The sequence below is a fragment of the Ips typographus genome, linkage group LG1 (assembly GCF_016097725.1).
Source record: "Ips typographus isolate SLU linkage group LG1, UJ_Ityp_2.0, whole genome shotgun sequence".
In the NCBI taxonomy this organism is placed as follows: Eukaryota; Metazoa; Arthropoda; class Insecta; order Coleoptera; family Curculionidae; genus Ips; species Ips typographus.
Window position 1 is genome coordinate 20,112,244 of NC_138422.1, and position 26,988 is coordinate 20,139,231.

The 26,988-nt window shown below is 34.1% G+C and overlaps 3 protein-coding genes across 4 annotated transcripts in view; 1 reads left to right on the forward strand and 2 right to left on the reverse strand.

The window, feature by feature from the left end:
• LOC145727299 (lanC-like protein 3 homolog) lies at positions 1 to 8,183 on the reverse strand. The gene is made up of 8 exons (XM_081976846.1): positions 8,166 to 8,183; positions 7,889 to 8,094; positions 4,451 to 4,795; positions 1,635 to 1,789; positions 1,413 to 1,557; positions 1,278 to 1,355; positions 963 to 1,131; positions 1 to 330 (listed from the first exon to the last, which is right to left on the reverse strand). The coding sequence occupies exons 2-8, from the start codon at positions 8,040 to 8,042 to the stop codon at positions 135 to 137; spliced, it is 1,242 nt and encodes a 413-aa protein (XP_081832972.1). The 5' UTR covers positions 8,043 to 8,094; positions 8,166 to 8,183; the 3' UTR covers positions 1 to 134.
• A 1,852-nt stretch (positions 8,184 to 10,035) lies between these two features.
• On the reverse strand, positions 10,036 to 11,392 carry Mt2 (tRNA (cytosine(38)-C(5))-methyltransferase). The gene is made up of 5 exons (XM_081983587.1): positions 11,309 to 11,392; positions 11,174 to 11,241; positions 10,615 to 11,090; positions 10,364 to 10,556; positions 10,036 to 10,315 (listed from the first exon to the last, which is right to left on the reverse strand). Exons 2-5 carry the CDS (start codon positions 11,226 to 11,228, stop codon positions 10,038 to 10,040), a joined length of 1,002 nt encoding a protein of 333 aa, XP_081839713.1. The 5' UTR covers positions 11,229 to 11,241; positions 11,309 to 11,392; the 3' UTR covers positions 10,036 to 10,037.
• A 3,651-nt stretch (positions 11,393 to 15,043) lies between these two features.
• Axn (protein axin) overlaps positions 15,044 to 26,988 on the forward strand; it is an 80,914-nt gene continuing 68,969 nt past the window's right edge. For both annotated transcript variants that reach the window (XM_081983837.1, XM_081983866.1), the window contains exon 1: positions 15,044 to 15,406. The gene's annotated coding sequence lies outside the window, so the exon portion shown is untranslated. The remainder of the gene's footprint in view (positions 15,407 to 26,988) is intronic.

Sequence of the window (26,988 nt, forward strand, 5' to 3'; positions counted from 1 at the left end):
TTTAATAGATGCAGGTTATTTTATTAAGCACAAAACAGAAGTAAACAACATACATTATAATTTTAGTTGCTCATATCTCATGTATCACAAATGGAAAACATTAAAATTGAATCAAAAAGTATGTAGTGAAACTTTTAAAATATCTCAGAAAACGGAAAACACGCTTGTTGAGGATGAGTCAAGTCTGCTAAAAAGCAAACGGTTCCCGCAATTCCCTCGTAGAGGCTGTATGGATTGTCAGGACGTCTAGCATTGTTTTGAAATGTTTCGCTGTTCATGAATTCGTAAAATCGTATGGTACGATACAAATACTGCGGCTCAGATGTCAATCTACAACAATTATATTTATTAATAAAAAGGAAAACACAAAACCTTTTCCACGACAACTTTATTCAACCTCTAATTAAAGAGGGACGCTCGACATGTTTCGAGTGTATAAACACCCATCATCAGGAATTACAAAGTACCTATCTCCTACTCCCCTACCCCTTCTCTTTTTTAAAATTCAGTTTAGGTAGATTGTAACTCCTGATGATGGGTGTTTATACACGCGAAACATGGCGAGCGTCACTCTTTAATTAGAGGTTGAATAAACTTGTTGTGGAGAAGGCTTCGTGTTTTCCCCTTTATTCATTTGAATAGACCTCCACTGTGAGAACATGGACTACTACTTCATCATTATGTATTTCCTAACAAGTGCGGAAAGTAGAACTTTCTCGCACGAGATAGCACTTGAAGGCAGAAAAAATAATTGACTCATGTGTTAGGTAATAGTTATTTATCTAGTAAGTGCGGGAAGTGATACTTTTCCGTATGCTAATTGCAGTTGACCTAACACACAAAGCGGAGTAACTTTACTTTATTTGAAGTAAACCTTACCGTATCCGGTTTGTATAAAATTTACTATTTCAGACACTACAAATTTGGCACACTTACTAAAACTAGCTTTTTGGCTCAATTACCTGTACATAATTAGAAAAACATATCCATTTCCTGCTATTCCATGGCAGAGTCCGGGTCCTTTTTTGAGAAGTCCTTTACTCCATATAAGATCCGCCATTTTTCTGCACGACTGCAGATATTTGTCCTCATTAAACACCAGATAAGCTTTCGCCATCAGATAGAATACACCTGAAACACACTTTTCGCAATTTCGTAATTATACAAAATCAAAAGAAAATCTAGTTTAATCAATTTAAAAAAAAACTGCATTACTCGAAGATTTTAGTAGGTCCATTCCATATTTATGTAATTAAAAATAATAATTACTACTGTACCTCCGGCTCCATGACACCAATGAACTAATTTTGGCTCTCCCTGTAAGCCAATTTCATCGGTCGCGGCCGGAAAGTTTCCTATTAAAATAGCCATAAAAGCTACCACTGCTCAGCTAAAATTATTAATATTTCAACCTTCTTGACTTTGCAAACTCAGCAAGTAATCGATGGACATTTTTACATCACTTTGATCAGATGGATTTGCATCGAAATAGCCGGGTACTGATAATATAGCTTGTAAAATACTACAGAGACCGTGGGCAGCACCCAAATACTCCACCTAAAATTGCATACTTATGTAGTTTTTGGAAATGTTTTGTTCGAATTCGTTTCGTATTACTAAAACATGTTTCACACCTGATAATACGCATACATCAACGGAGATTGACAATCATGTCTACGAGCATAGTTTCTTCCTGATTCCAACATAACTTTGCATAAGTGAAATAAGTCATCTTTTTGTAAAGGAGTGTTGGTTTCCTTTGCCATCCACAGAGCGCCCATTATGTAGCCTGTAATTTGTAGATAATCCAAGATGACAGTAGTGACGTTCTAGCAACACATTTAATTTTTTTGCAGAAGGTACATTAACTGGTGATTTTCACTTCCCTGTTGTAGGGTTTGTAGCAAAGTTACTTTTTTTATTAGGCGTTGTTTGATTGACCGCTGGGTTGCTAACGTTGGTATAGTCGGAACGACCCTTTATTGATCGTTAAGATTCGGTGGGCATTGAGAGTGGGTTCTCCTGCTAATGGCCCCCACCGTTTTCTATTATAATAGCAGGCAGCCTAGCACTCTGAATCTGCTAAGATTGCGATTTTCACACCAAAGAAAGAAAAGTCGACAAAGTGGAATCATGAGTAGTGCAGTGCAGTGCAGCGACAGGACAACCAACATATAAAGTCGAACGGCGTCTCCATAAAACTGTGCAGCATAAAAATTCCTTGAGATACAGTGTAATGAAGTGTGTAACGTAAAGAAAGCGACATAAGACATTCAACGAAGACATCAAACAAAAGTGATGAGCTAAAACCACGCAACAAAAAAATGAAGCTCTGAGTTAGCAACTAACTAAAAGGCTAGAAATTATGGAGAAAAACGCAGTTACCTGGAGAAGAATACATACACTTAAACAAAAATAGGAAGAAACGCCACAAGACTGAAATTCCCAGGTGGAGATGAAAGTCAATGAGGAAAAAGCAAGCATATAATGAATGAAAATGAAATGAAATGAAAACAAGCCAGAGAAAAAAACCAATCTGAGAAAATACCTCCGATCATTCTCAGAAATGCTGGGACTTCAATATGCAGAAAATTGTCCAAGAAAATCCAGTACCAAAACGCAAAGATGACAGGAGAAGTAGTAGCAAAAATACCGTCTACCCGAGTACAAGAGCTAACCAAACTCCTGAACAAGACGAAAAGAGAGTACCACACCTACTCTTTACTATCAAAGGTCAAAGCGCCATCAACAGTGTCTCAGCAAACATTAAAACCAACGATCTAGCTAAAGATTTAGACGATCAAGGGCTAAAAGCCCTCTCCGGACACCGGATGCTGAGCAGAATAGACAACAGGCCACTACCGCCGATGCTAATAAAAGTCAAAGGAAAAGCACAAAAAACTGTTATTCCAAATAACAAGATGTCGCCACCAAGTAGTGGTCAAAATGGAGCACCAAAGGCAGACACATCTGTCAAAACCAGAATGAGGGCAATTTACTTATTATCAAAAACATGTGGCTGTGTGTGGACAGGTCAGCCAGCAAGCCTTGATAACAAAGTGATAGAGCCCAAAAAAGACCGGTTTGGTATTTTCCACCAAATACCCTCTGGTCGGTCAGGTTTGTCTCGGGCGCCACCTACTGGATTTTAAAGTAACAGTAGGATCACTATTGCCTGCGGGTAGCTTTTAGACAGTGGAGAAAACAGGAAAATGGTTTTTATTCAATTTATTCAGAAAAATCAGGCAAAAAATAAATAAAACTCTAAACGGATCAAGAATCGAACCTTATGATATTTAAAAAAACCTAATTAAAAACAAAAAGCAAACGGCGGGGTCTGCAAAAAAGTGATTTTAAACTAGGGAAAACGGACGGCACCTTAACAGTGTAACACTCGACATTTGGTACGGTTTCGGCAAAATACTAGTACTGGCAGCAGTAAAAGAACAGTCCTAACTAGTCGGTATCAACTACTCCACCCTTGCATGCCCTCGTATATCTGGTCTGCTGCTGCTACACCTGCAGGACAATTCGGTCGGAGTAATTGTCGGTGGAAGGACCAGCAAAAGCTCTATCGCTTAAACGGAAAATAAAACAGGGCGCGAAAAAGTCGGAATAGAGTAATTCCACCTTGTTGTACGGTTTTGAAAACAAGTTGCGGTTAAACAAGAAAAATAAAACATAAATGACGAACCTTGAACGGTTAAAATCAGTAGAACAAAACAAAAATTAGTAACTTTGGTACAAATGTCTAATAAACAAATCACCAGAAATCAACGTTATATACCAAATAAATTAATCGGTCAACTCACCTAATACCCACCAAGCAATGCATCCAAAAACTTATTACTGAAACTATCGAACACAACCAAAGTTATCAGTTTTAAACCGCAGCCGCTCTTAACAGAGTTCCAGAACCAAAAACCCAATATCCAACGACAAAATTGACCGGAATTTTTATGGAAAAAAAATTCGTTTTGCAGAAAGTAATAAGTAAGCAGACACAAATATAAATATTTTATTTTAAAATATGCCGCTACAACACTGCGATGGAACCAGAAAACTGTCCGAACTGGTAAAGTACCAAAGTCACCAGTTCTATACGAGCCTCTTGTAGTAGTTTCGGTGAACTAAGGGAAAAGAAGCTAACTAAGGAAAGGTAAGCGCCGAGTCACACTCTAGCACTAAGTCGATTGTCTGATCAGCAATGCAAGCAACGGAAACAGACAAGAAACCAGCCCCGTCTTCCAGTTTTGTTAAAACCCATTTAGAAGTTTAGAGCGACCAAAACAATATAGTCTAAACGAATCTTGGCTCTTATCAATCCTATTAGATTTATTAGAATGGCCGATTTGAAAGCCCGCTAAAAAAAGTAACTTTCTTACAACGGCCTCGTAGATTTATTTTTTGTACTTCAAATGATTTTAGTCGTAAGAGCGAAGCTACTAACCAGCTCGTCCAACAAAAAGTTCGTCAGAACCGCAACTCAAAAAGTTAGGCTCACTGCAATATTTTGCTGCTTTGTAATACTGTTCCCTAAAATGTTTGCTTTGATTTTCATCACCAACTGAATGATATAAAACTGCCGCTACAGCATAAACTCCTGCAGGTCCCAATATAAAAGAAGGTATATCTGAGCGTTTTATAGCACTGCTCTGTGATACTTTTACGGCTGGTTGGAGATACTCAAAACCTCTATGTAAATACATTTCTTTATTGCTCATTAACGTTGGAACTTTGCTGAGATGGTAAAACATATAGGAGATTCCCGCAGTGCCCAAATACACTCCATCATCTAGAAAACCATTAAAATTTGTTTTAGATTTAAGTATAGTATTGTAGATTCTTAATATTAAAGGATATGGTTAAATAACGTTAAGTAGGTACATTGGCGAGTAAATGCTTTGTTTATTCAAGAAAGTTTGTTATCTTGGTATTTTATGTTTTTAGATGGTCGTGCTGAGTGTGCACAATGTAGAATACAGTATTCCAACAGAAAGGTAGTGTATACTGTTGTACACTGTTGCTGACAGACCACTATTTTTGATAGGAGTGTAGATTTTTGCTTTTTTGAGTAGCCTGAAGTTTTATTACAGTTTTATAGGAGTTACACCACTAATTAAGCACCAGATGAACTATTTTCCCCGTAGTTAAATTTTTTCGTCAGGTGGAATCTTTTCTAGGCTTAGATTTTTTACAGGAATCGTTTGGTTTGACAGTTTTGATGTTTTGTAGATCACCAACAGGTTGGAAACTTACTAAAATTTATTTGGAAGTAGAAACTTAAGAGACATAAGAATACTTTTTCCTTCAACTTGGTCTTATTGACTTAGTATTTGGTTTTGAGTTGGGTAGTGATTTTTTATTGTTTGTTTCATTGTTTTCGAGTGTCGATTAACATTTTCCTTTTTTCTTCCCGTCTTTTCTTAGTGTAAAAAGGAAAGAGCGCGCGTCCGTCGAGTTGTGTTAAATACAGAGAGACCAAATCAAAGTTTTTGTCTCCCAAGTGTTCATATAAACCTAAAATTAACATCGGTCGGTCCACAATGTGATGCTGAGCCTGGCTTTGTAAGCTGTATTTAGAATAACATGCTTTTTTAAGTGTCCTGAGGGTACCCCTTTTAACTTTTTTAGTTTCAAAGTCTAGAAACTACTTAAACAATGTACACGACGACAATAACCTCCCCCCCCACTTCCTTTAAAATCCTTTTTCTCCAACAGATGCTGATAAGAACCCAAATTCTAAAAGCTACAAAGGATCCGGAAAATAACAATAAATATTGTCATGTTAAGGGGTAGCTCAGAGGGAAGAAAACTTGGTCCATTGGTAACTCGCTTTATTGTCTACAACATACAGAGGGCGCGGAGGGCGAACGGAACTTTTTCTCCCGCGAAAAAAGTGTTTGGTTTGACTGTTGTCTTTTTTTTGAAATCTGTTGTCACTCTACTGAAAAAACTCATATAAGAGGTGATTTTATAGCCAGTTCGACTATGGTCTGGGTGTTATAATTTTTCGGTTATCAACACTTCAACTGTAATTCAAGTTTGACCTACAGGCTTGAAGATGATTCATTGGTGGTTCTTATCAACAACATATTTAAGATAGAAACCACGTTTGCTTGAAGAACTTAGCTGGAATGCAAATATGATTTATCCCCACTAGCTTCTAATAAAGTATCGTTATAGGCCTTCCATTTCATTTTCTTTGCTTTATGTGGGTAATAGTTCAAAATTAAAACAAAATAAACACAAGTTTGGCAAAGAGATGAAATGGCCTTTGTTTGTTATTTGATTGTAAAAGATTGCCAGCAGGGAATTTTATTTTGTTTGTGGGCCATAGTTGCCGTGTGGCGGGAAACTCAAATTTTCGGAATTTTTAAGGCGTTTTACGTCTAAATGGCTAAAGCCACAGTATTGAAAAAAATTACAGGTTGATAGCCGAAGATGCACTCTACAACTTATATTAAGGAAGATTTTCAATTAACTTGACTGTATAGGGTGCTGCATTTTCGATGGTTTTACGGGGTACAGAGAAAACGGTAATAGATAGAAAAAAAGTAGCATACGTGTTCTGATCTCTTTTTACTTTTTACTTACTCTTTTTACTGAAAAGTAGGTGGCGCAAACTTCTTTTGTTTCAAAGATACGGGGGGTTTTCGAAAATTGGTAATTTCTGAACCTCTTCTGTATTTCAGTTGCTCTTAAAGTTATCAAAAAAGGAAGAACGGTTTCCAAGTAGTTTTCATGTAGAATCCAATGGCGTAGTCAGTTTTTTTTCTACTCCGTTTAGTTTCTGACATATGACATTTTTTTAAATGGAACATCCTATATATTTTTACGTCATTTTATTCTGTTGATTTTTACCTTTTCAACGGTGTATTACAACATATAAGTTTGTATCCGGTTATTTTAAAAAAAGACCTTTGCTAAGCTAAAAAAAGGCCAATATCTAAAATACCAAACAAAATCGGAAATAAAATAAACTAACACATCAGAAAATTAAATTTTTCTAATAAATCTTATTAAAAATCTAAGTTCTACCATCGTTCTACCGTCACTTTAATAAGAAAAGTGGCCATTTCTATTATCTACCATTTTTAAGGTAGAAGTTGAAAAAACTGTTTATAAACGACATGTAACATGTTACTATGAACATAGCCAAATTTTGTTTCAACTGTGGGTATTTTTATACATATTATTTAGCACTTTTTAGTTAAGGAAACGCTTTTTTTCTAATTACCAAGATTAACGTTTACAAACTTATATGTTTTAATACACCGTTGAAAAAGTAAAAATCAACAGAATTAAATGAACTAAAAAAATATAGGGTGTTACTACGCCATTGGATTCTACGTCAAAACTTCTACCGGAAACCGTTTTTCCTTTTTTGATAACTTTAATAGCAAATGAAATACAGAGGAGGTTCCAAAATGACCAATTTTCAAAAGCCCCCCGTATTTTTGAAACAAAAGAAGTTTGCGCAGCCCACTCTTCGCCAGTTATCTCAGATCGGAAAAAGAGATCGGACCACGTATGCTACTTTTTTTCTATCTATTACCGTTTTCTCTGTACCCCGTAAAACCATCGAAAATGCAGCACCCTGTACAGGCGCAAAAAATTAAAAAAACATTTTCCCATATTAATCTCTTATTGTCCTTTCAAGTCAAGTTTCCATTCAAGTTTTAAGATGGCAGCGCCATTTGAACTCAATCAAAACAATGTAAACAAAGGGAGAAATGACAGCTGGAATAGGCCTGAACTGTTTTCAAAACTGATCACCAGAGGGAGTATCTCTTTATCTTGAAAGGCCAATATCCAGGGTGCTCTTGGACACCTGGTATATCTATTTACTTACAGGACCTAAAATATCAGGGTATGCATTACTTACCTCCATTTTTGTCAATAGGTTTAAAGTTTATCTGAATTTCATCAGCAAGCCCATCAATTTGTGCTTTTATTTCTGGCAATGGAACAACAGGATCTCCACTATTAACAGTATAATCGGGGGTATCATTTAAAAAAAATCTTTGCCTGTCAGCCATAGAGATTTTCAGAAATTGTGAAAATGCCCTTTTGATGATATTTAGCCTGAACCTTAAAAAATGTATTATGATTAAATACAGCAGTATAGCAGTATCAAAAATTACATATTTGTATGTTATTACTTTAAAAATAAATGAAATTCTAGCTAGATTGACATTGAAGTAGTTCCATGAAACTTCAGCTTAAACTTAATGTCAATCACATGTCTCTGAAATCAGTGAAATCTCAATAATTACTTACTTGGGATTGTCAAGAAAACTGTCTAGTCTATAAAGTTTGGTAAGTATTCTTAAATATGTGAGGCCCTTCAGCTGAAATATTCAATATTCTAACCTCTACACAAACAAAAGTCCAACCAAAACAAAAACAAATATAAAATTAGGTTAAGTGTTAAATACAATCGTTTCTTCTGTTCTCTCTCTTTGGCTGTATACGTTTTCAGTCAAGGTTGCCACATCTAACTACTCGATTTCCCCAGTAAAAATTAAAATTAATTATTAAACAATTATTTAACTAGTTTAAAACGATATTTCTACTTTTCCAATTGACAAAGCGGCAAACCATAGAATGAAATCAATATTTAAATTCTATAAAATAACTGACAGCTGAGGAATCGATTGTTGCTGCAAAATAAACGGATTAATAAGAAAGTACAAATCGATGTTTCGGTTTGATGTCATTCATCGCAAATCAATTAATAATCGATTTGTTATTATAATTGCGGTCATTGACTAAGTTGTCGTAATTTGACAGCTAATAACTTGGTCCTTGTGACAGTTAGGAGTTTAGTTCAAACGTTAAAATGTAGCTCGTCATTTCGGCATTTTATTACCTGAATACACTTTTCTTTCAAAAATTACAAATAACAGAGGTATTTCACATAAAATACAACAGTGTAACTTAACTGTTTTAGAAATAATGAAGGTGTCACAATTTGACAGCTCCTAACTTAGTTACTATTGCAGCTAGAAGGTTTATTCGAACGTCAAAATGTAGCTCGTAAATTTGGCATTCTTTTACCTTAATCCAATGTTTGTTAAAAAATCCCAAATAACCGATGAGATATTGTGACATATTTAAAAAGGTTATATTCACTTGCACTGCTCTATTTAATGGTCAATATCTCGGTTTAAATTGTGTGATTTTTATTTAGGTAAAAGAAAGTCAAATTTATAAGCTACATTTTGATGTTTGAACGAATCTCCTAGCTGTCATAAAAGGACGAATTTAAGAGCTGTCGAATTGTGACACCTTCACTATTTCTACTACCTACAGTAATACTCTGTTGTATTTCATGTAATATGTAATATATCTCGGTTATTTGTAATTTTTTAAAGAAAATTGTATTCAGGTAAAAGAAGAAGTCAAAATTACGAGCTACATTATAACGTTTGAACGAATCTCCTAACTACCATAGGGACCAAGTTAGGAGCTGTCAAATTGTGACACCTTCAATATGTCTAGTACAGTTACACTGTTGTATTTCATGTCAAATATCTCGGTTAGATATAATTTTTGGAAAAAAATTGTATTGAAATAAAAGAAAGCTAAAATTACGGATTATATTTTGACAGTTTGAACGAACCTTTTAGCTGTCATAATAACCAAGTAGTACGTGTCAAACAAGGAAACGTGACATCTCTAGGAAACAGAAGAAAAATTACGGTTTGGGGATTTTTTATTTGGACTGAAGAAATCTTGTCGACAGATCTGGCAACCCTGGTTGAGATTGAGATCCCCCTTTCATAACCCAAAGGAATTTTTTTGGTTTGGGAAACCTCAACAAGCAAAGGCCAAAAATATGAATGCTAAAATTTTAGAACCCAAACAAAATTTCTTATAAATTAAATGAATGAATCGAATTTTATACACAGGAACATTGAGTAAAATTTAATATCTTCCTACAGATTATTTCACAAATTACTTGCAAAAAAAAATAAGTTAATAAATAACTAAATTAATAGGCAGTAAGTAATTAAATAATAAAAAGTGCATTACTGAAACAACTTTATTAGTTCAGATACAACTTTAACATTGATACTATTCCCGAGCACCATATATTTTTGCCTATTGCTGAGATGGTCTGGAAAAGAAAACGACTTAGGAAAGCACATAATTCTACTTATTTCTATTGGCGTAAAAAATCTAAGTCCTAAGGACTGTGCTAAAAGTAAAAAGTCATCTCCTTTACTGTCCATTTTGTACAACTTTTCAAGAGTTTCCGTTACTTTGTCTGCATCATCATCAGGTGCAAATACACTTCCTGTACCCTCTAAGAAAATACATTATTTCTGTTTTACTTGATAGTGTTGTTGTTTACCTATAAAACGCCCATATGCCTTAGTAAAACAACAGGATCTTCTTGAGTCTTTAAAACAAATATCTAATACTTTAAGTCTCTTTCTTAAAACATTTTCTTTAAGGTGATAAATTGATGTTGTTGGTACATTTTCAAGTATATCTTTAATTTGGCAACATTCAGTTTCTGGCTCCTTTCCTGGTAATGTTTTCAGCTGAAACTTCTTAGATCAGTATAAATCTGGCTATTAAGTATCAATATAAAGTATATACCAATGTGTCTTGAATTTCAAAGGGAAAACTTTGATTTGACTTCATTGCCAAACAGTAATATCTTAATCTACTATTAGGAACACCAAATTGAGCTGGTGTCAATAAAAATTCCTGATAAATATAACCATTATCTTTCAAAGTATTTATTAGTAAGTTCCTCATTTGTGAAGTCTCAAATCCCTTTACATTTTCCACCAATATATTGTCAATATGCAAATTTGGCAGTAAACTTAACACATGCTGAAAGGAGTCTGTTCTTGCATCTTTCACATCACACTTCTTGCCATTTCGAGTGAATGGCTGACAGGGAGGTGACATTAGAATTGTATCTACATCAAGTGAGTTTATAAACTCTACAGTTAAACCTTCAATATTTGAGTTGAGTAATTTAGTAGCTGGAAAGTTGTGCTTATAAACTGAATTTGCAATGGGGCTTATTTCGATTGCTGCTTGAACAGTCCCTGAGGTCCCACTTTCTGTAAAAAATGTGGTTTTGAACCAATTTGGCATATACTGTGCAATGTACTTGATCTTATTAAGTGTACTACTACTACAGTACCTTTAAATGCCATATGCATTCCACCAATACCACTATACAATTCTAATATCTTCATATTGAAAAAAAAAACTGGAAATAGAACTATATTATATTAACAAATTAAACTACAATTAATTTATTTTAATAATTATTTACTTTGTAATTTTTTAACTAGAAACAGAACGAAACTTGGCTATAATAGGCATTAATTCTACAAAATAAATTAATCAGTAATCTGTACAGAAATCAAAATAAAATAATATAAACATAGATGAAGTTCGTCGAATGAAAGAAGAAAGGAAGAAGACTTGCCAAACAAGAAAGGAAGACTGGAAACTAGTAGACTTGCTCTGCTCTTACTACTTTACTAGTACTAGTACTACTAGTAGATTAGTTCTGTCAAGTGATGAAGCAATTTTCATATCAAATTACTCAGTAAACGACCAACAACGTAGTAAACGAATAACAGGGTAAATAACGGGGTATATTGCACAGCATACTTTAAACCAAGTTTAAGTTAAGCGTAGTTTAGAGACATTATCCACCTATTTTGTCACATTCAAAACTAAGCTAACTTCGGTTTAAAATACGACGGTGCAAATAGGGGGGCCAAACTGTGACAATAGAGATGAAAAAAATCGCAGTTTGAACCCATACTTTTCTTAAACTTGGTTCACTACAGGTGTTGAATGTTTTATAAGAGTTTTTCTTTTGACTGAAAAAAACTGAGGTAGTGGACAAAATAAATATAGATCCGGCGAATAGGCTTCAAAGGCCCTTTGCCATCCTGCATAAATTCGCCTCCACCTCAGCATTCTCACCCAATCTACGGGTGCCTCTGATGAAGGCAAAGATTCGTCTCCATTCCAAGAAAGATCGTTCCTCGCAGGAAAGAGGTGGCCCTTAGAAAGCGCCTCCTGATTGACGATCAGCGGTGGCGGACTCCTAATAGGCGATAAGATTCTTCCACCGTTTCACATTGTGAACATACGAGGCTTTCACCAATTCCTATAAGATGCAAATATTTGTTGAGACGACAATGGCCTGTCAGAACTAGCGTTTTCAAGGCTCAGCGATTCCTTGATCAATCATTTAGATGTTGCCTTGGCTTTCGGTAGAGAAACCAATTAAACCTCAAGCTTGTCTGCATCCTTTCGCCTTTTGCCACGCTTCTGTGGTACCTTTAGCGCCTAGTCATTTAGAGCGGTAGTTGTTCATACCTCTCTGTTACTTAAATGTGAAGTTCGGCAGTTATTTGGCTTTCTGAAGATCCGAGCTTGACGAATTCTACCCTATGAAAGTTTACCTGTTTCTGTTCCGCCACTTTGTAAAGGGTTTCGCAGCATTTCTGTGTCAGTCTACTGCTCATCCTAGCTCTAAAAAGTACTTTTAGGGCTGCCTGGCTGTCGGAGTAGATCGATGTATTAATTGATAACTGTCAAGCTCTCTGTCTCAAAAGCAGAACATTTTCTCTTCACGTGGTTGCTATACGCTTGACGCGTTGCGTCATTTCTTGAACCCTTTGTTAGAATACGTTAGGTAAGTTCTTGGGATGTGGTCCAGGTAAAAGAAAACAAGTCTCAATGCTTAAGAGCATGTAATACAAACATTTCGAGGCCGACCGGCCTCTTCATCAGTGAGCAACCCAAAACGGAGAAAGAAGATTTGCGTAATCCCTTTAAGGACTTTGGTCGCCTATTCCGCACCAGCATGGGAACTTTATTAGGCCGGCGGAAAATCCGTGAGCCTTGTAGCTAGCTCACTAGCACATTATGTGTTTGTGTGCCACCGAGCTCTCTAGAATAGTCAGGGAAGTTCTTGAGCTACACTTACTATGGTTTTGCCAGACATCCCCGTCGGTTTCGGTTCGAAAAGGGCTGCAGGTTTCGCGCCAGGGGTGCAAATCTACTTATGTGGCTCCTAGTTTGGCTAAAATAATTTTAGGGAAAATCACGCATCTCCCCATTTTGCTATCAATAAATACTAGGGGCCACTTACAATCCGCGGCGTCGTGCGAATGTTGGATAAGAATACACACGATACTGCCTAGCAGTATGATTTTGAGTTCAATCATGTAGATCAGGAGATGTTATATAATTTTACGATCTCTTGCTCCGTGCTGAAAAACAAGTTTTAGGTGGAATGTAATATTAAAAATGAAAACGTAATAGTATATAATAAAATGAACAGGTGTGGAAAACTTAATTTCGTACACTTTTGAAATCAACGGTAAGAAGGGACTACCTATTCTGCTTACTGTTTCTTAAAAAGTGGTAATTTAAGCAAATGCAAAATGATCACACCTTTGATCCACTCGCATCTTACCCGTGATTTGTTTAAAAAACTTACCGTGAAATGTTTAACAAATTAAGTTTTCCACACCTGTTCAGTACTTTATATTATAGTCATCCATGTCAGCCAGTAATATTTAAAGTGTCCTTCCACGCCATGGTTGAGAATGTTAAGATAGCCATGGTCTATTGAGTTGATATCGCTCCCTTTGAAATGGCCAAGCAAATATCTCATACAGGGTGGTACTCTGCCAATTGCAAGGCGCGGTGTTTTGCGAGTGTTTAATTTATATTACATTTACAGGAGTTATACTGTCACGTTAAGGGGTTCAGATCAGAGGGAAGAAAACTTGGTCTATTGGTAACTCGCTTTATTGTTCAATACATACAGAGGGCGCGGAGGGCTAACGCTTTAACGGGGATGAATGAACCCTAGACTCCGGTAAAAACGGTGTGGTACTATCAAAGGGAGGTAAGTTGGTACGGCAACTCTTGCTGCTCGCCCACACTATTTTCTTTGCTAGGGCTGATTCTTGGGTGTGGCACTTGGTCACCTCATGCTCCACGTTTACGTTACACAAGAAGCGTACCCAGACTCACCCAGAGATCAGTCAGTGACCTCCCTCTGGGGAAGACCCCAGAGTTCGGTGATTTAGTCGAGCTACGGTGCATCTTTTATATTTAACCTAACCTAACCTTGCTGGCTATGCTGGTTACTGGGTGTGCACCGTAACTACTAACACGGGTGTGACAATACTATTATGCTGTTGTAGGGTCGTAGCTACTATCTACTATACTTGCTTCATGTGTTGAGTGAAGACCAATTGTCTTTGGTGGGAGAAATAGTAGATTTGGTAGTATACACAGTAGTTAGATCGTAAATATGAGAAGGGTGTGTCTGTTCAGACATTACCAGAAATTAGTACCTAGTGTAGAGAGGGCATATGAGACCAGCCGAAGCGTCAGGTGCATGCAGAGGCTGATATATTGTTTGGCTCTCTGTGATCGTGTGTACTGGCGTCAATTTAGAGCTTGGCATGAAAGCCTAGACGAGAGCTGGGGCATATTAAACCGTGGAAGCAGGGCGTTTAGGAGCGCCAGAGAGAGACGATGCTGATGAGCTGTGAGTAGCTCTCGAACGCCAGAAAGTAGGCTCACATGTTCCATGTGCAGAGACGCCCATGAGGTACCCTAGAGATAGGGAGAGGGTGACAAGCAGTATTGATTAGCATGTGCAGGATGCAGTGATAGTGATAGTAGTAGTTGCCACTTAGTTGGGAATGAGGGAGGGATCGTTAATTAGTTTATACAGGTGATAGAGTCAGGAGAAGGTGTTAGCGCAGAAGCAAGGTTTGCTATCAGCGTGGTTACTTCGATCTTAAGGAGAGAGAGTCGGTAGGGCCTCCCGGAGAGTAAAAACATGTTCTGTAATCTGTAAAAATGCGTTCTTACAACCAGTGACCAGTTTAATAGTAAACGATGTATAAATCATTTTTCAAATATTCTACAATTCTACTCCCCTTCTGACATTTGACATTGGGTTAACGCGATAAAACGACTCACGCATCGGTTTACCGTATTGGCGTGAAGTCAGGCCATAATTAGTTCAACAGTTGGCTGGTAGGTGGAGCGGAAATTAAAAAAAGGGAAGAAGTGGTCGTCCACTTTTTGCAGTTATTTTTCCAACATTTTTGGGGTTTTCGTTGAATTGTTTGCCTTTGTATTGTAATAAGTTTTACAAATTTCCGTCAAGTTACAAGATACTCTAGTTGGTGCTATTTCCCATTACTCATTTACACGTGATCAAGTAGTTTCGTTAAGATTTAGCCAGGCTTCTTTGGTTATTTGGTCTTCCCACTGCATAAAAATGTGTTGTGTTTATATTTTGGATATGAAAACATCAGAAGTTCCTTCAAATAGATCGTGAAGGCTCAAGTCAACAGACCGTTTGGCTGAATTAAAGGTAAGCTAAAATATTATCTGTATGTTTATTTGAAGGTTTGATATTCTACCTTCTATCTGCTTTATTACATTTCTACAAAGGTATATTTGAACCTTTTAAGAAGGCTTGTTTATAGCTGAATTTTGCTGTATTTGCATGATCACAAAGCTTTTTGTGTTTGCCAGTTTTTCTGGGATTAATTTCTTTATCAATTCTCGAATTCAATTTTGTTCTCAAGAAGTTAGGGCTCAGGTTAAAAGGTATTATTCTCCATATTATGTTATAGCAAGATTCAGCAATTGAATCTGATTACTGTAAATATCAAGGTAAATTATATTTTGTTTCTGATATTTGATTCTAACCTGAATTACCTGAAAATCAAATTGTGAGAGGCCTGGTTTACCCAACTTCTTAGTCATAGTTGTACCTAATCATAAACTTAATTTTTGTCCATTACAACAAGACACCTAGTAAACAAGTAACAAGTAACCAGCACTGGGACTCCGTGTAATGTAGGTAGAGTAGAATTCTATTAGTCTACTATATTCTTGGTATTCGGCCTTTTGTGTTCAAGCCAGTAGGAAGCCACAAGATCACATGAATTTGGCACCTCTTAAAGGACTCTAATTCTCACCATCTTTTGGCTTTCTAGCTCTTTGTGCATAGAATGTCTGACACCTACAATATAGCGGATAAGTAGGCAGTTACTCTACTTATATTACACGGAGTTCCAGTACAGGAAGATTTTGTTTACTATGTGTTCCAAGACAAAAATTATGTTTATGATTACCACTATGACTATGAAGTTGGGTAATCACGGCCCAAGTCAAAAATTTGTGAAATGCATTTACTAAGCTCAGTAGGATAGTATACAGAGTGTCCTTGTTTCAAGCATTCATTTCATTAATTTTTGGTGAATGTTTTTGTAAAATAAAGTCTGAATAATTGGGTGGTTTGATTTTTGATTTGTTAGTTATTGTTTTAAGAAATGCTGGTTTAGGTATCATTAATAAAATAAATGGAGTGAAACTTTTCTGAAGTGATTTTTGTTCCAAATGTTCCAATTGAGGTTTGAATTGTATAAATATAGCTTTTTCTAAATAATAGTATTTTCAGCTTTTTGTCACTTTCCTTTATTACCTCTTGTTTAAATCAAGACAAATAATATGTATTTGATATGAGAAAAATGACTCAAATTTGTAGATATTATTATTTAAACAATTTATTTAAGACATTTTTTCTAAATCCTGATTTATGCAAATTTTGAGCATAGTTTGACAGTCAGGGACAAAATTGCTTGTCAAACCCACTTGGAATGAGAAAATGACTGTTTTAAGCACATTTTTGGAATCTGCATTAAATTTCCTATCTAATAACCTGAATAAACACTATAGATTTGGTACACATGGAGAAAAGCAGTGTCAAAATTTGATGTCAGAAACACAGTATTTGCAATTTAACAGTAATTTACTGGTCATATTTTCCTGGTAAAGTAAATTATTTATTTTACCAGTACTTTAACCATCGCTAGTTTTTTCCACATATCACAGTCACAAAACACACTAGGTTAAGAAGGAAGTTAAGAAATGCAGGTTTTCTGTTAAAAGAATTCAACACAAAAATGATCTCAGTGCAATCTGTTATCAAACAGACAAACTGATTTTGACGTAAATTAGCCTGGGATTTTCCCATAACCCACTTGTAAATATATTATGTTTTTAAAGTTTTTTAGTTTATTTAAAGTAAGTATACAGTATAATAATGTTTTGGCTGTAACATGTATACTTTTAGAAACTCAAAACACTAACAAGTCACACTCTGCAATTAGGATTGGACCTTTAATCAGTTTTATCCTTTCAATTGTTATACATTTGAACCACAGGACAAATTCTGAATAGTTTATCCTAAAAGTGAGCTAGCTATAATTCAACAAGTTTGAACCTAAAGAATGGTCTACTGAAAGCCAGTTTTAACCTGGTTTGCCTCTCTTGTGCTAATCTTACACCCTGGCTTCATGAACTAGTTGTAGAATACAGGCGAAAGCCAAAGGTTTTTCTTGATTTTGAATAGTTAAATAACAAATCACAAAATTTTCAAAATCAAAAGTTTAGGGGGTAACATAACAATAAACTACCACATACCTACCTATAACATATAACATATATGGAGACGAAAGACAAAAATTAATAATTTAATAATAATTTGTTCACATAATTACAGGTTTATGTGAACAAATTATCATATTTTTATATCATAATTAGATGATCTGCATGATGGTATTTTTCCTCTGCATATGTCCTTTTATAAACTTATCTAGGTATATTTGTGTAATATAGTAAATAAATACCTTTCCGGTTAATTATTCTTAATTCATTAACATGTATTTTGACAATGAAGATTGATTAATAGTTAATAACAAATAAAACAACAATGATTTCTCTGCCAATAGTAGGATCAGAACCATAGAAATTATCATTTGAATTAATTTATTAGGAGGTAGTACTTTATTAGGAGGTACTCGTCATTGTTTTCAATTTTTTGCAAAAAATATTGTTTTTTTCTTATGAATTTCCATATTAACTCTATTTTTTATTTGTTTGTACTATAATTCTACATGTTATCTGAAAGTTTCTGTAATTTAACTATTAATTTTGTAAATTTCTTTTCTTTAATCATATTGAGTATGTTTGCATTTATCTAGTTTTTTATTTATTCTCTCTGGAGGTTCTTCTTTTTATTGTCTTTAATCTCTATCCTCTATTTGTATATTTCCACCCATGTTCTTTACGGGCTATTACTGTTTCACCTTCTCAAATGAGTCAATTATAGTTGTATTGCATAAGTTATTCCTGTACTTTTCTTGATCAGTGATAAAAATCTTCTGATGTTCACAGATATTATTAGTCATTTATGATCTCAAATTTTGTAATTCTCTACCCAAACATTTCAGTTCAAGCTTCTGTTTGTGATGGAATGAGTGAGATTGTTTTTTCTGACACTCTAGTTGCATTTGACATGCCAATTTTAGTGTTTATTTGTTTAAAGACAAAAAAACATGAAACATTTATAAAAAGCTTTCAAATTAGTATGTTGCTAATTGGCAAAAGGCACACAAGTTAAAATCTACATTCAAAATTGATGCTAATACTAAATTACAAGGCGCCTTATCCTCTTCTACACTAATAATCCTGAAATAAGAGTTCTTTTAAGCAAATTGACGCCATAAAAGCGTAAAAGCTTGTCAATTTTGTTTCTCATACTGTGCATATTTAGGTAGTCAAAACAAATAAGTGTGTCTTGTTTGTCTTAGTGTAAGTTTTTTAGCATATTTCTTCTATCAGAACATTCTTACTATTTCAATCTTTCATCACTATAAATATAGATTCATGCCTCCCTGTAAAGTTCCTGATTTGATTTGATCAAATAATGATCCACATAATATTATAATATATGAATGCCAATATTTTCAATATTTGGATTTAAAGAAACTAAATAAAAATATTTCAAAAAGAACTGTTGTTTTTCCCACCACAGTTTTTGATTCCAGCATAATTAATACTGTAGAAAAGTATTTTTATTTTCAACCCTATATGAAATGTTGACTTTAAAAATTTCTGAAAGTGACAGATTATCATCACCTGATCTCCTTGGTGTTAATTGAATTACTGTCTTCTTACCACCAAGTGAGAGAACAGGAAGCAGCAGCTTGAGATGAAAGTTTACACTTACCTGCTCAATTTTCCTTAGGTAAATTACATAGTACAGTAATATAATGTTATTTTATGGAAATATATGGTTTAAAATAAAATAATATACTATATTAGAGTAATGAAACAATTCCAATCTCATATTGCATACTGTTGTTCGAGATTGTCTATTATGAATAAATAAAATAACAATACACAAACAATTCACTAAGGTAATTGTAACTAGTATAGCGGTGGGTGATATTTGATGTATTTTATAAAGTACTTTAATTATTACTGTATCATATAACATAAATTCCGCTGTCAAGTATTTTACAGAGTGATTTATGACAATATAAACCAATCAATAATTATTGTGATTAAAATACATTTTGCCCCTGCATTATCTATGACATTTGGTAAGTAGTTCTGGAAAAACCTTTGACACATTTACTTATTTTATTTTCAAGTGTATGTCGGCTTTAATGAAATGTAATCATGTTTCTTGTGTTAATTGTTAATATGACGTTGGTAAACAAAAAACAATATTTAACATGTTGAGTTTAGATCAGTTCAGATTAAACTTAATTAATTGACTGTTAAATTTCTATACCAAAAAGGTGTTTTTATTAAAATGGTTAATATTTATAGATTTTAAAAAAATGTATTAAGATAATGCTGGAAATTAAATAGTGCTCAAGAGATTATTTGTAATTTTAGCCACAAACTGTGATAATTTAAAGAATTTCAGGAGAATTTAAAAATGATGAGAAAAAGGAAAAATTCAAAAAAAACTCACATGACCACTGTCGTTAGTGTCAAAACACCATTAAAAATTGTGCGACGTTGCCAACATGTTCCCAGGGAAGTAGGAAAACATTTTGTTCTGGAAAAATGCTTTGGTAAAGTGTTTACAAGAAACCTTGGCGATTCAGGGTGAAAATGTAAATTTTGCGAAATTAAGGAGCTTTGGGATGATAAAGCAGGATTGAAAAGTAGTGCGACGTTGCCAAACTTTTAGCTTTTCCAGGCAAACAAGAATGTAGGATTTTTTTATAGATAATAAAAGTAGCCTATAGCAGTTCATCAAGGATAGGGTGTCAGAGTTTGTTTTGCAATTTTGGCTGGCTTTTAACTAAAAGTAGTAAGTAGCACAGAATTTTGTGGGAAATTTTGTTCTTGACTTGAGTTTAGGCTTTTGTTAAAATGTATTATTAACGTGAAAATATACAACAGTAGAGTGTGATCTATGTATCTATCTGCTTACACAGTGAAAACAAAAATGTAATATTAAGAAGCTGATGGTTGATACGAGTACATTGGTTTTAAGGGTGCAATTCACAATTGCGATTTTTTTAATGTAAAAAACAATCAAGTAGCATTTTAAGCCTTAATTTCCATTTTCTACACTATGGCAACAATGCAAAATTTTTCTGCTGAAACGTCATCCTAAGTCACTTTGATTTTTCGTATAATTTGGTCATTCTGTATCTCAAAAATAGTCAAAAATAAACCATTTAAACAAAGATGTAGTATTTTCTTATAATAAAAACTTGGGACACTCTGTGTCTACAATGACAAATACCTTAACTTTCTAACACGTTATTAATGGTGTTTTACTTAGCCCTATTTGTGGGTTACAACATATTACACGTGATATTACCACGTATATCCGGCAAACGCGGTTCCATTAAACATCACTCTTAATATGTAATTGATATCAAGTTTTGGCTTCTCGCCAGACTTGTTCAGACATAACTAAGCTTAATGTGTCTTTAGCAATTCAATTAGTTTCCACATTCAACGATAAACTAAATGCAGCAGCACATTTTTAATCGAGGATTAGCATTATTCGGCCAGGTTCCAACAGTCCTGTAAAAAGTGATAATATTATAAATCATTAAATGCACGCAAGTAAGTGCGAAGCATTTAAGTGTGTGCCAATTTGTATGAAAGTCAACATTTGCGTATAATTGACTGGTAATTTATTGCGCTTAATGGTCGATTGCACCAACGTATTTAAGACTAGCTTAAGCTCAGTTGGGATTTGAATGTGACAGTTCAGATGCAAAATGTTACAGTCAAAACACGTTGGTAAACCAGTCATAAATAGATCACAATTTTTTTATGATGATATTTTAAAATTAAATAAAAAATACTCAAAATTTGAGTTTTGGTAAATTTTGAAAATACTAGTGTAAGTTAGATCTCAAAAAAGGAAGGTTTATTTGTTTATTTAGCGTATGGAGCTACAGTGCGATAAACAAATATAAATCTAAAATAATATAAAAAAACCACAATATAGATAACCAGACAAACATACAGGGTGGTCCAGTTTTAAATGTCAATAATTCACCAATCCATAGCCAATTAAAAAATAAGTTGACATTCATTATGTCATTTTCCTGAAAAGTGCTTCCTAAGGAAAATACAGTCCTTCAAATTTCTGTTTAAAAAATCGTTTTTTTGTCATAACTGTCAGACCGTTGGAGCAATATTGATTAAATTTGGAACAAGCACTTTATTACACGTTATTACGGTCAAAGACCCAAAACTAACCCAACCCAACTTAAAAATTGTCTTGGAAACGGAAAATTCACTTGAAAAAATATTATTGTAGCCAGTTTTCATAGTTTCCAGACAAACTAAAAGACTTTAGTTTTGAAAATTGAATTAGAAAAGATAAACATTTCAGAAGCTTAAAAGTTGTGTTTGTAACCAGTTTTCATGCAAATCGAGAGACTTTAATACTAAAAATGGACTACTTTTTCAAGAATTTATTGTTACTACAAATTCATACATTTAAACCTTAAAAATTGACTTGAACCCCAAAATGTAACTGAACTAATGAGAAGTGACATCAGAAGCTTAAAATTTGCATTTGAAGTAAATTTTCATAATTTGAAGACAAATTTCAATATTTTAGTCTTGAAAATAGTCTTAGATGCAGGACATTGAAATTAGATTCATGAAAACTGTCTTGAAAACTAACTTTTCGTGCTTTTTACTTTGATTTTCATTTTCTTCGAATTCTGGACTATTTTTAGTGCTTCAAAACTGCTTTCAGCTTGGAAAATCGAGTTTCAAGACTATCTTCACCAAGTTCTTGACATAGCAAACTTAAAAAACAATTTTTACATTCTTTATAGACTTAAAATGGCATTCGAAGCTTTGTCACTATTAAATCGACTTCTAGACACCTCAGTGCTAAAAATTCGGGTATTTCTTAATAAACTAGACTGTTTTTAGTCTTTTAAGGCTGTTTTCAGTGCCTCAAATCGAGTTTCAAGACTATCTTTACAAAGTTTTTGACTTATCAGGCCTAAAAGCCAGTGTGTCCACTGACCATAGTCTAGAAAATGTTATTTCAAGCGTCTTCACTATTAAATTGACTTCTACACTCATAGGTGCAATAAATTGTAGGATCTCTAAGAAATTTAGACTTTTTGTTTTTAGTGCTTTTTAAGACTGAAAAGTCGAGTTTAAGACTATTTCCAAAAGTCAAGTTTCTTCAGTAATAAAAGTAAAACATTTTGGTACCAAATGCTACAATAATAGTCTTGAGAACTAATTTTTGGAAATAAAATAGTCCGAAAATTTAATTTACTTCTAGACTTGTTATCCAGTCCAGAAAATTGAGTTGTACACCACTTAAAAGTCTTGAAAATATACTTTTAGACTCTCTTTAGTCCTAGTAAAGTCAGTTCTAGCATTAAAAGTCAACTTTTATATTATTTTTAGTAGTAAAAAATGAGTTTCATGCACAATACAATATTTGTCTTGATTTCCGGACTTTTTTTAGTTCTTGAATGCCAGTTTCAGACACTCAACCAGGATGGCAGTCTGAGAAAGCGACCATTCCTAGTAGTAAAAAAGTTTTTAGACTATTCAGTACAAATTTGGACTTTCACAAGTCTTGGATGTTCAGTTTTAAACTATAAAACGATTTTTTAAATGGAAATTTGGAGGACTGTATCTTCCTTAGGAACGTTTTTCAGAAAAATGACATAATGCAAGTCAACTTATTTTTTGATTGGCTATCAAATGGTGAATTATTGACACTTAAAACTGGACCACCCTGTATATCTGAAATTTATTACATTATTACACGCTTTCATTCATACTCCCTCTTCACCTTTCTTACCTTTACCCGCGCACTTTCCACTTTTCTCCTACATTCTCCTACACCCTCTCCATTACTACTCTACTCTCACTTACTCCTATACCCACGCCAATATACTCCTACACCCTCTCCTACTTTCACCTACATTCTCCCACGCTCTCTCCAGTTTTTACAAGTATTACTCTGCCTAAAGTATACCAGGTGTCCAAGAGCACCCTGGACATAGGAGATTAACATGGGAAAGCGGTTTTGATTTTTTTGCGCCTGTACAGTTGATTTGATCGAAAAATCGTAATAATGAAAGTTGTAATACCTATCACGGACTAGTTTTCTGTATTTTTTTCGGATCTCTAACTTGAGCCCTTTCGTCGTAAAACACGAACAAAAATGCGAAAATTTTAACTTTTTACCTGCACTGTATAAGCGGTTGTCGAGCAACCGTACCAGCAACAATGATTTGTTTACCCGTTGCCCGACAACCGTCTATACAGTGCAGGCCAAAAGTTTAAATTTTCTCATTTTTGTTCGTGTTTTACGACGAAAGGGCTCAAGTTAGAGATCCGAAAAAAATACAGAAAACTAGTCCGTGATAGGTACTACAATTTTCATTATTACGATTCTTCAATCAAATCAACCGTACAGGCGCAAAAAAATCAAAACCGTTTTCCCATGTTAATCTCCTATGTCCAGGGTGCTCTTGGACACCTGGTATGTTACCGCTACTGACCGTGGGTACATATACTACTAGTATGCACTCTTCAGTTATCTTGCACTTTACATTATTTTACGTTTACATTATTACAAACTATATATCTATATCTAAATTGCGCAGCTACTCAATTGCCTCAGAGATCATAGGCCTATGAAGGGTTAGGACATTGAATAGAAAAGTACTAGTACCCCTGATCGTTCAATTGTATGCTGTGGACGCAATTTTTTAACTTGTGGGATATTTGCTTCAATGATCACTCGTCTTCTGAGAGGCTTACTATTCTAGATTTTTCGAACGCAGATCGATGTGGCATATTGAAAGTTACTGACACATGTAATCAAAAACTGATGCTACTGTTGAATGGTAGGTAAAGCTGGATTTGCAGATAGACACAACACAACAGAAGTACAAGCATAGCATAGAAACTTAAAACATGAGACATACACAAGATATGGCCAAGTTTCAACTTTCGTGTTGTGCTTATACTTTCTATGTATGTTTAACCAATGAAAATGAGTTATTTGTATGTTATGGTAAAGAAGAATCCTTATTTTTTGTTGACTATATTCAAATATCATTCAACATAAATTATTGATTAATTTTATTTTAATCTTATTTCACCACCATGCTCCACTCTACTCCACTGCAACTATCTTACACATTTTGTTGTTATTGTATGGAGAATAACAAAAAGCCTTAAGCCCTGTCATTTATACACAAGCATTTGCTTTATGCCAAAGAAATCTATAAATTAACGTAACAATCTGTGATTGTGTTGTGTTGTGTCAATCTATAAATCCATCTTAAATGGATAACTGTAACATAAAATGTATCAATTTTAAAGCGGCATTTTAAAGGATATGTTTATGGCAACTTTCTCATATTTTTGGATGTACTATCTCTTAACACTTTTGTTACTAAACCGCTAGTTACGCTGAGTAACGTTTGTACACTAGTTTCTATAATGCCCACTAATTCCTTGTAATGCACAGTAATTCCTGATAATTCCCAATAACTAACCTAACCCAGCAATACGCACTAATTTTCGGAATTACCACGACTGGAGAGTCTAAAAAACTGTTTTTAAAAGTAAAAATAAGAAAATATGCGTGCAACGATTTAACCGGAAGTGGATGTCAACTGCTGCTTATTTTAATGAGACACACTGTATATTTTTGCATTTTCGGATTCTACGCCAAATTCTAGATATATTTCGCGTATTAATGTCATATACCTATCTGTGTCCGTTTTTTGAGATATTTTCCATTTTATGTGATATTATATTTGATATTTTCAGTTTCCAAAACAATTTCTAATTTACACATATCGGGAAACGTTTTTTTTTTATTTTTGGTTTCTTCTAAGAGTGGGTGCAGAAAAACGGCAAATTATATGATACAGGGTGGTCAAAAGTTATAAACAGACAGAAAGTCTAGTTTTTCAAATGGAACACATGTTCAAAATTAAGGTATAGTAATAAGTTTGTATTAGGTCTATTTAAAAAAAAATTCTTTAAAATGATACATTGAACCACCCTGTAACTATAAAAATATCCGAGGTATTGAAGGTTAAAGGAGTAGCTGTCAAATTCAGTCAAATCTAGCTTTATGTCAAATAACTCGTTTATTTGCATCGAGTTTTATATGTCAATGGATAGAATATAAAATGGGTTTTTCAAAAATATGGTCGCTTGTGATGATAGGTTGCTTTGTTTGGCCGCCAGAGGGCTTCAAAGATTACTAAATGTTTTTCTTGACTGTTACTACTCTAACTTGTTTGGATTTTTTAAACAAGATGAGTTTTTTATTGACTAATCTAATCGCTAGAAAGCGTCAGTTGACCAATTTTTTTGTGTATCCTTTTGTTTAATTCCTAAAAACTCGCTTAATTGCACTATTTCTGGTAGAGTTTTATACGTCAATGGATAGCCAATGAAATGAGCTTTCTAAAGGTATCCAACCTGGGTTAATAGTTTGGATAGTATGGCCGCGCGAAGGTGTCAAAGTTGACTAATTTTTTTATGACTTTTGGCGCATCCCTTTGTTTAATCTCCACTAACTCGTTTATTCGCACTATTTGTAGTAGAGTTTTATACATCAATGGATAGCCAATGAAATGAGCTTTCTAAAAATATCCCAACTTAGGTTGACAGGTTGGACGATTTGGCCGCTAGGGGGCGTCAAAGTTGATGACATTTTTCATCATTTTTTTGGTGCATCCTTTCGTTTTTCTGTATAATTCAATAATTTGCACTATTTTTTGTACAGTTGTATATGTCAATGGATCGCCAATGAAATAAGCTTACTAAAAGTAGGTATCTCAAATGGGGTTGATAGGTTGGACAGTTTTTTATGACTTTTTTGGTGCATTTATTCTAGTTAATAACTAGCTTATTTGCAACACTTTGTCTAAACTTTTATATGTCAATGGATAGCCAATGAAATGAGCTTTCTATTGACGCATAAAAGTTATTTGGTTAGTGGTACGGTTTCTCCACTAAAAAGTGTCAAAATTTTTAAGTCAAATTACAAAATTCATAATTTTTTGTAGTTTTTCAACGGATTTTCTTGATTTTAATAAATAAAATCCGAAAAAACAACAAAAGAATTAGGTACCAAACTTTATTTAATTTATGAATGGTGGCCATACAGGGTTAGCCATCCAAACCGTGCATTAAAAGTTTATCAAGATTTATAGAAATTTGAAATTTTGGATGTAAGATAAATTCGATGCGTGCTATATTTTAAAAATATTTTTATCTTTCTGACACTTCCGGTTTAACCCGAAGTAGTTGTTAACTTGCTTGTTTTAAATGGAACACCCTGTATATTATTGTATTTTTGAATAGTGCTATCGATTTCACATATTTTGATGTATTATAACCTATAGCTATCTGCAACGGTTTTCGAAATACTGACGTTTGAAAAATGACATTTTTAGTTTTTGGAGTGTCATACCTCCTAATCTGAATCAGATGGCGGCTTGCATTTTCTTATCTTAACTTTTTGAGATCTATTGCGTGGTCATATTAAAAAAATTGACAGGTGTCAAATTTTTTACTGATATAAAATTTTTGACACCT